The following is a 9,579-nucleotide window of genomic DNA, read 5'->3' on the forward strand; positions in this document are numbered from 1 at the left end:
GCCCCCCCCCCCCCTTCATCGTTTAAGTATGTGAATCTTGTAAGTATTGACCATGTGGCCGCAGCGCTCGGCCCCCTAGCATGTCCTAGCCGAAGCACTCGGCCCCTAGCCTGTCCAAGTCGCGGCGCTCGGCCCCCTAGCCTGTCCTAGCCGCAGCTCGCTCAACCCAGAAATTGTCTTAACCTAAACTTACTCTAAACTAAAACACAATAACTTATAGTAAAAGGTATCCTATAATATTGATAGGAGGGAGTCCATAAATCGTATATTAGGATGGACCCCTATGATCAGATTGGAAAACTTGTATCCAATATCTATACATCAACCCTTATTAAAAACACCGAACGTTTTAATTTGACTAAATCGTAATCTGAAGTTTCAATAGTCCCCGTTGACTGAAGAACTCTAGTTTTAAGAATTTCAGCCTTAGAGCTTCTTAGAAATTGTTTAATTTGATCACATTTCACATTTTTAACTTCCGGTATTTCTACTTAAAATTTGTCCTCACCTGCTGATCTAAACCGTTCACATGCTGGTTGGGTGCATTACTCATATTACAACAAAAACTTGACAGTCGTTAAACAACTCTCTTCTCTAGGCATATATTTACACTTATATACACTTAGATACACTTTATTTTGACAAGAACTGAAATTTTCCAAGTTTCTGCCGCAATGTACTTTGAGCGAGTGTAAAATAGATGGCGGGCCAGGCGGTAGGGTGGACAGAAATCCTAGATTTCTACCTCGTGAACTCAATATTGAAGACGACTGGAAGCGGGCTAGGGTGAGCTGAAATCTTAAATGTTAATACTTTTGGAATGACGTAATTTTTATGTTTTTGTCCACAATTTCCGTATTGGAGCTTCTAAATTATTCTTGTTGCGTTTAATTATTTTTCTAGTAACATTTTCTACTCCTTTTTGACCATAATTACAAATTTTAGATCACAAATATTTAAATATAAAATATGGTAATTAGTTTATGGAGTAGTTTAAAATGCACAACATGGTTCAATGAGGCAGAATACCTGTAAAAAAATTTAAAGATTATATTTTTTTTATTTAAATTTTTTTTATTTAGCCCTGAATCAATTTATACCTTTTGCGAGTTTGCCGCGGCCATTTGATCTTAACTGTCATGGCGACCTTTGGCAAATTTTGAAGTATTGGTTTTAGTTTTTCTGAACCTTCGTGACCTTAATGTTTTAGAATTCAATTTCAGTAAAGAGTATTAATTTTCAAATGTTTTAGATACTTGACCTATCGAGTGTAGGCATGGGACAAATGTTATCAAATTATTGAAATGTTACCTAATTGCTAAAAATCTTTCATATCACAATTTCGCCGAAAAATTAAAGTTGCTCATATTGTTTTGACTACAAAACATAAAAGTTCCGGAAGGACACGCCGATCACTGTGTGGGGGTGCGCTACGCGATCCGACAAGTATTTTGGAAGTTAAATTTAGGTTAACAAAATATAGTAGTGACAATAAATTCAGGTTAAATTTTTGAAAGTTATTCTTTCGTTGTTTATTTACACGTTGATACTTTTGGATGTAAATTCATTTTTTTATCTTAACAACTTATTCATTATCAAATAATAAATCGACAATAGTATATCTTTTTCTATATAATATAAACTTCTCTCACACGTAGTTCAAGATATTTGTTATTGCAGATAAAATGGCAGGGAGGGGAATGAGGTTGGTAACCTCAGGGTTATTGAGAAACTTCGCCCAGAGATCTGTATTACCCAGGGTAACTTGTGTCAGGTATTAAAAATTGTTAAATTATCAATTTTTATATTGTAAATTTTCAGTGGTATATTCCTAGTATACGATTTTTGGACCCCCCCCCGGAATTAAGTGTCAATAAAAAAGGCACAAAGACACAAGACAGAAAAAAATTACAGGGGTGTCAAAAATTGAATAGATGCTCATTTACAAAATATTTTGTCATTTTCATCTAAAAACCATTTCTTTTCCCCAATTCTCATGATAAAACCCTATATTTGTAAACGATAATATACGTAACTTCTTAGGTAAAAAATGGGTTTTCAAGAAATACACCCTTAAATTAAAGTCGTTTTATTCATATAGTGACCCGACAATATAAGAAGGTGGACCTCTTTTTCATTCAAGATCAGACAGTGATTATAGATGTACTGTTGAAAATCAAACGTTTAACTCTTTTTCATAGGGGAACACAAGATCATAATGCAAGGAACTTTATTTCAGAGGTGTACGCATCTTTTGAACTGCAGAATACTGTCTCTAGGCGGTAATGTAAACACAAGACGGATGTCACAACCTGACATGGGATCCATCTTTCACATAAAAAATTCTGGTCATAGGAAACTATTATGTGAATTATCAAAATTTTCAAAATTCAATCCTTTTATCCTCCTCGGATATTATAGGAACACTGATGCATCTATTCTTGTTTACAAATTACGCCCAGAGAGAACTGGCTTTAATATGTACGCAGAGTATACGCAACTGCTATTTACTTTCCTTGCATTATAAACTTGGGGGGTTCTGATGAAAATTAAAATTATGAGAACAAACTGTTCATAACATAGTAGTTAACGCAAAACAAAAAAGGGGTGCATATTAATCAAATAAATCTTCCTCCCCGGTCCCTTTCTCTTCAAATATGATAAGTTTGCAGCAAATGACTAGCAAATATTGAACAAGACATATGTGTATTAAGGATCTAGTGTTCAACACATGAATTTGAATTCAGGTCAGGGATAGGAGGGGGGAAGGGTGAAGTGTGTATGACAAACTTATGTTTCAGAAAATAAACGTAAGAGGGGAAGACAAAATTTCGCAACTAACATTCATGTCAAACGTTCAGTTTTAATGTAATAAAAATTTACCGATCCATCAGCGCTCTTCTCTGCTAAACCAGCAGCATCCATCAAATCCAGGAGGAAGGATCGTTTATCCTAAACACACCATTATTCAGATTTAGCAAGTATTCAAAACATCAGAAATTAAGATATGACGCTAAAAAAAATAAAAATGTATCGAGAAATAACAATGAAGGATTACGAAAAGAAGTTTAGATCTTTTGAATTAATTGCTAAACGTAGTATTTACGTTTGAACAATACGCTAAACGTACTATTTACACTTGTAATTAGTTTAAAGAAAGTGAAAAGCTTGCAAGTTAAATTTAACATATTAGGTCTAAAAAGTTCACATACAATTAAAAAAAAAATTTTATGTAAAGGGGACAAATAGATTCAATCTTAACAAGTTTAAAATTTAATTGTCTTGTAATGATTTCTCAGGGTATTCAGTTTATCAGTGCACCCGGATGTGAGGGATCATATTGCAACTAGAGAATGTATTTAATGTAAAGGTGGGGTTAGGTATCATTTAAATACATAAATTGGATTCATTAACTCAGATATAACAAAATTATCAATGTTCTGGTCAAGATTACTAAAGGATTTTTTTTTATCATTTTCTGTTAATTTTATCTCCTTTTCTTTCTTGCTCTCACGAAAAAAATCATCTTGTTTATTAAATAAATGTTGAAAAAATCATCTTGTTTATAAAATAGATGTTGAATAAAACCAAACTAACCTGTTCCTCCACCCAAACAATCTTCTGTGTGATGTTCTCGCTGGTGGAGCCGACCCTACCGACCGCTAAGAACACGTAGTCCTTCAGGAAGTCCCTGGCCAGCATCTGGATCTCCTTGGGAAAGGTTGCAGAGAACATAAGAGTTTGACGATTCTCTGGTTTAGGCATGTTATCCTAAAAGATGATTTTGTAATTGTGTAATTGTAATATTTTATCAAAAGTAAAAATATTTATTTATGAACATCCAAAAAAAATCTGCTTTTAAGTTGTGGATTTGGGGCAAAATTATGATTTCGAAAGGGGGAGGGGGGCAAAAATATGAGTCTTACAACACCCCTGGAGAATTGTTATCGAACAACTGCCTTATAGTTGCACCCTACTAATATCTGAAAAAGTGCAAGAAAAAGTCCTCTCCCCCATCTTTAAAGTTCTAATTTTGTGGATGGGTTTTATATAATTAATTTCATGCTAGCCAAATTCGTAGGAAAGAAACAGGTGTATAATGTTTTATGCAATAATCTGATAAGTTTGGAAGTGATCAATATTCTTAACATATGTCTAATGTATAATGATGTGAAGTCCTGCAGAAATCAATATTAAAATACGACGTGCTTACTATTTTGGGTGGCTTACCTTGATTATTTTTTTTTACAGTTTTACGAAAAATCATAAATTTATATCATTAAGATTTGTTTCTTCAAGAATTTATGACAGCACCCAGGATATCCAATATTTTTTTTTATTATCTTTTGAAGTGGAACTTGGAGAAAATATAAGTATTTATATTATTAAAATATCTAGTTAAATATATATATCTTATAAATGACCATGATTAATTTACCTTCTCCACAATTCTACGGATCTGAGGTTCGAACCCCATGTCCAACATTCTATCAGCTTCATCCAGACAAAGATATCTAAATTTTATGTTTTGTAAATATATATGTTATAGGCTCCCAGGGCGCTTCTTAGATTTAGAATTTTAGTTCTTGCTCTTATACCGATTTTTTTTTCGTGGATTTTGAAATGTCGAAATTTTGTAAGGCAATTGTTTTTGTTCGGAATTGTGATCATCCGAAACCCTCTTCCGGGCCATGAAAGTTGTCTCAAAAACGTTGAGCTCAATCAGTTCAGCCGTTTTGGATATAATTTAACAGACACCCAAGTAAAGTATATGTAGAAATGTATGAACGAAATAAGTTGTAGATACGATGATATAATAACGTAATTAAATTTTCATTTTTACACACAAGTGCTTAGGATCCATTTGATGTTGATGCAGATCTGATCCTGCGCTTCCAAGATTTAACCAAAATTTGGCTAATTTTATATAGTTGTTGTTGAGATATTGACAATTGTCCGGATCCAGTAAGCCAAAAAGTTGCGGATTCAAAGATTACGGAATACAGATCATCAAATCTGAATTTATATGTAAAAACAAATATGTACGATTCTTTAAAAATTATATTCTCTATGGCATTAATGACAATCCAATTGATAAAAATATTTGTGCCAGGGAAAGCAGTCCGAAATTGGCTTCCAGCTTTCTATTTTCTCTTGTCCTTCATGGGGAGGGGGGATTGATGGTGGGAGTGGGGTGAACAAGCACATTTTGGTTTATTACATGCAGAATGTTTATTACGTTCAAAATGTTTATTACCTGCAGAATGTTTATTACGTTCAGAATGTTTATTACCTGCAGAATGTTTATTACCTGCAGAATGTTTATTACCTACAGAATGTTTATTACCTGCAGAATTCCAAGGATATTTTCCCCCTCTCTAGGAAATCTACAAGACGACCAGGAGTAGCCACTAGTAGATGACAACCCTTGTCTAAATCTCTCATTTGATCTGCTACATTAGCTCCTCCATATACAACACAGGGTTTCACCTACAAATAATTTTTTGTTAAAAAACTAATTTTAAGTGTTTGATCAAATGGTGAGGAAAAAGACTGAATTATCTTATCATTTCCAATCCTTCCAATGATTTCACAAAAAATGCACCGAAATAAGTTAAAATATCATAAACGTAAAATTTTCATGGCTGTAGCAAGTAATAATAATACTAACCCTGGATCTATAAGCGAACTTTCTCGCTTCATCGTAAATTTGTGTCGCTAATTCTCTTGTAGGAGCGAGCACAAGGGCGAATGGATACTGCTTCCTTCGCCCGTATCCTCCTCCAACATTCCCGCTGAGGCCGGGGGCTGGTCCGTCTTCGAAAATCCTGTTGAGGATTGGAACAAGGAACGCCGCGGTTTTACCGGAACCGGTTTGGGCGCACGCCATCAGATCACGTTTTCCCAGAATCACGGGAATTGAATTTTTCTAAAAATTAAAGAAAGAACATAACTTTTACGCAAATAAACATTTAACTCACATCAGAAACTCAAATCTTCTTCTGAACAACTTTATTCAATACAAATCAAATCAACAATATGTAGAATCATAGAGAGAAAAAACTGTCTCATTCTAACTTCGAAACTCAAATCAACGACACTGTTACGAATTATAAATTTATTAACAAAAACTGTCAAAATAGCTCGAGAAATCGGACTTTATTTTCTTTATGCCCACTTACATGAACATGCAATTTACGTTTATAAATATCAATTGCAAGGAACGATACAAGCTGAATTTGTGTTAAAGGGACAGACCGGCTATTTAAGGTAGTTGAACTGAGTATGAAGTGTTGTGGACAAATTCTTTCAGATTCATTTGAGACAAATAAAACTTCTTGAAGATCTATAAATCATGAGTTTAAGCGCAAAGTCGACGTTAAAAATCGTACTTTTGGGTGGATACGTTTTCAGAATTGTTTTTTTTTAATTATTAAATGACGACAAAACATGTAAACAAAATTCTACAGTAAACTAATTAGTTGTTTAGGAACACGTTGAGAAAATAAAAATTTATTTTATCTTCGAAAATAATTAATCTAGTTCAATTATTAGTTTCTATTTGCGCATTATTCTAGTTTCTCATTATTCCCAAAGATTTACTGCGGATTTTCTGGAACTATTATTCATAAGACAACATTTGAAGAATTTGAAGAAATCTACGAATAAATTCAAAGAAATTAAGAAATTTAATATGATGAGAACTAAATAATCGATTCTAGAATTGATTTACCGACAAATTTCTTTCGAGAAATATGTTCCTAACCATTACTGTACACTTAACTTTATTTTTCGTCGTCGTTATTTAGTAATTTTAAAAAACCGATTCTGAAAAGGTATCCACCCGAAAGTTTGATTATGAACGTCGACTTTCCGCTCAAAATCATGATTTACTGATCTTTAAAAAGGTTTAAGTCTCAAATGAATCCTTAGCTATTGGTCCACAACACTGCATACTCAGTTCAACTAATTTACATAGCCGGTCTGTCCCTTTAAGATCGCGGAACGCGCCTTAAGTCCAATTTACAGAAAAATTTCAACGTACTTTCCTATTAATACGCAGGCGTCTTTTCTGAATAATTTACCTGGACAGGGGTAGGTTTGGTATACTGAGCTAGCTCTATGTTAGCTTGGATAATCGGCGTGAGTGTGACATCTTCAAAGGAATCGATTCCTTTCGGGACATCGTTACCGGTCGCGTCAACAGGGATATCCTCGTAACGGTCGAAGTTAATTCCACTTGGACCATGTCCGGTTCCAAAGAGTTCGAGCTCCAGTCTCTCGTTCCTCGGCAAAGGTTTCGTCCAGTCCTCAGCTTCGTTGCTTCGGCCACGGTCGTCACGACGGGCACCGCCGTTGCTTACCCCGCCACCATATCCACCGTCGCGGCTATTATAACTGTCACGAGGGGGCTCCTTCCAACGGTCGTTGGTCGGCAGCGCACCGTTCCTGTTTCCACCGTCACGGTCACCCCAGTTGCCACCACCGCTATTAAAAAAAAAGGATCACAATTGGGTGGAAAACATACCAAAAAATAAAAATTTACTGTCAAAAGTTTTAAAAGTTAACAGCATGACATGGGTGTGTATACTTGAGAAAATCATAATCCCATCACCCCCCGGAATATAAGTTTTTAATTGGCAAGAGTTTAAACTTCTAGTAAAACCTCATTTTAAATTTACTTTTAGGCAAAACATCTCAATATCCCCACCCCCCCTTGTGTAGTCAATTTTCTTCAAAATATGTACCACGACTTAGAAACTTTCAGACAAAATTTAATCCTTACCCTCGGCTAGGCCCACCACGGTCATCTCGATAGCCGTCGCGACCACTATCTCTAACATATGATCCCCTAGTATCATCCCATACTTTTCCTCCGCTTCCTCCACCGTTCCTGTATCCGCCTCCTCCGCCGCCCCTGCTGTCGTACCTTTCCTCTTGACCTCCGCTCCCCTGCTTACGAGCGTGGGGAGGAACGTATCTGGATGCATACACACGTTACAGAAAGAAAGAAAAAAAATCTAAGCAATGAAGATGTAATTAAGTGTCAATAAAAAAGGCACAAAGACACAAGACAGAAAAAAATTACAGCCAGTTTTAGCATGGTTTTTCATGCTGGAATGGGGAAAAGTGCCATTNCCAGTAAACAACCCTGAGATTAACAAAACTAACGATTGATTATTTGAACGTATGTGTGTATGTTACCCTGACCTTACTTTAGGTCCTGGTCCGTCTCCGCCTCCGGGCTGGCTTAGATCAGCAGACTGCAAAAAAAACATGTGAAATAAATAAATATCATCGAGGACTTTAGTTGGGGATTTCATTTCTTTAACGCACACACTATCAATTTACTTCGATTTCGAATATTTACTTAATAATGAAAGAGTAGGCAGTTGTTTTTCTTACATTAAGGTTAAGGGAATTTAAGAGAAAGCGTCGTCGATAGGACAAGTTAAAAGGCTTACACAAATAAATCCTTAACTTGGAGAAACATTTTTGAGCCTCTAGGATAGACTGGGGGCCGAGCGCCACAACTAGGACAGGTTAAGGGAACGGGCGCTGCGGCAACATGTTCAGCACTTCATTTATGTATATTTTTTTATGAAGGGGGAGGGCAAGAGCTCAACAAACCCATCAAGAAAATTTTCAATATATTAACCGGGGAAAACTGTTGCCGAACTTATTGCTAGATATTGGGTCTGTCCTAGAGAACGATTTTTGAACCCCTCCCTCAATTTTGTACATAACCACTTATTTTTCAGTAAACATATAATTTTAGAGTTAGATTAAGACAATTTGTGGGAAAAGCACTGCGGCTAGGACAAGTTAGGGGGCCGAGCGCCGCGGCTAGGGGGCCAGGCGCTTCGGCCACGTGGCCAATTATTTCCATGTTATATATTTATAAGATCCATGTACAATATTGATAGGAGAAAGGGGGGGAGGGGAATCGTCCTCTAAGAATTTACTCTACGAAGCAAAAAAATAAAGTACTGCACTATAATTTGGTAATTTACGACAAAAATTAAAACGATGAACAATAATGAACCATTCACAAATTATTATTAGAAATTTCCTGGTATACGATTTTTGGACCCCACACCACCACCCTTTCAAATAAAATCAACTGGAGATCTGAAAGGGAACCCTAATCCTTTTATAAAAACAGCAACTTATGTGACTATCCAGCTGGGATTGTGGATGTCTATCTACACCAGGGAGCTGAGCGGGGTTTCGGAATTTTCAAATTAAATCAGACCTTTTAACTTATTATTCATGGGCACGCAACACTCGTCAGAACTAAGCGCTACCACAAAAAATGCTAACGCAAAAAAAACAATAAGAAAAGGCTATTTCATTACAATATTGTAATTACAAACTAGAAGTTTAAAATTAGTTTGATCATTATACCCCCATCTTAAAAACAATCTTTTAAGTATTTTTATCACCGAGTTTAAAATTTCAGGGAAAATGCTCTTTTTATTAATAGGAATTAGCAGTAAAAAGAATAGAATTATTTTATCAAACATCAAACCTTTGTAATGTTCTCTTGCATGTTTCTCAAGACCTCTAATTGCTTCT

The 9,579-nt window shown here is 35.4% G+C and overlaps 2 protein-coding genes across 2 annotated transcripts in view; one reads left to right on the forward strand and one right to left on the reverse strand.

Annotated features, from left to right (window-relative positions):
- LOC111714340 (ATP-dependent RNA helicase DDX3X) overlaps nucleotides 1-8,264 on the reverse strand; it is a gene marked incomplete at its 5' end in the record, with an annotated part of 12,377 nt that extends 4,113 nt beyond the window's left edge. Inside the window, 8 exon segments of the mRNA XM_023489422.1 lie at nucleotides 2,884-2,952; nucleotides 3,598-3,771; nucleotides 4,439-4,514; nucleotides 5,348-5,490; nucleotides 5,672-5,929; nucleotides 7,086-7,488; nucleotides 7,787-7,981; nucleotides 8,212-8,264. Of these exon segments, the coding sequence (XP_023345190.1) occupies nucleotides 2,884-2,952; nucleotides 3,598-3,771; nucleotides 4,439-4,514; nucleotides 5,348-5,490; nucleotides 5,672-5,929; nucleotides 7,086-7,488; nucleotides 7,787-7,981; nucleotides 8,212-8,264 (1,371 nt within the window).
- LOC111714341 (NADH dehydrogenase [ubiquinone] iron-sulfur protein 3, mitochondrial) overlaps nucleotides 1,670-9,579 on the forward strand; it is a 13,180-nt gene continuing 5,270 nt past the window's right edge. The window contains exon 1 of the mRNA XM_023489423.1: nucleotides 1,670-1,774. Within this exon, the coding sequence (XP_023345191.1) occupies nucleotides 1,686-1,774 (89 nt within the window). The 5' untranslated portion in view covers nucleotides 1,670-1,685. The remainder of the gene's footprint in view (nucleotides 1,775-9,579) is intronic.

Source organism: Eurytemora carolleeae, unplaced genomic scaffold (assembly GCF_000591075.1).
Source record: "Eurytemora carolleeae unplaced genomic scaffold, Eaff_2.0 scaffold1459, whole genome shotgun sequence".
NCBI classification, from domain to species: domain Eukaryota; kingdom Metazoa; phylum Arthropoda; class Copepoda; order Calanoida; family Temoridae; genus Eurytemora; species Eurytemora carolleeae.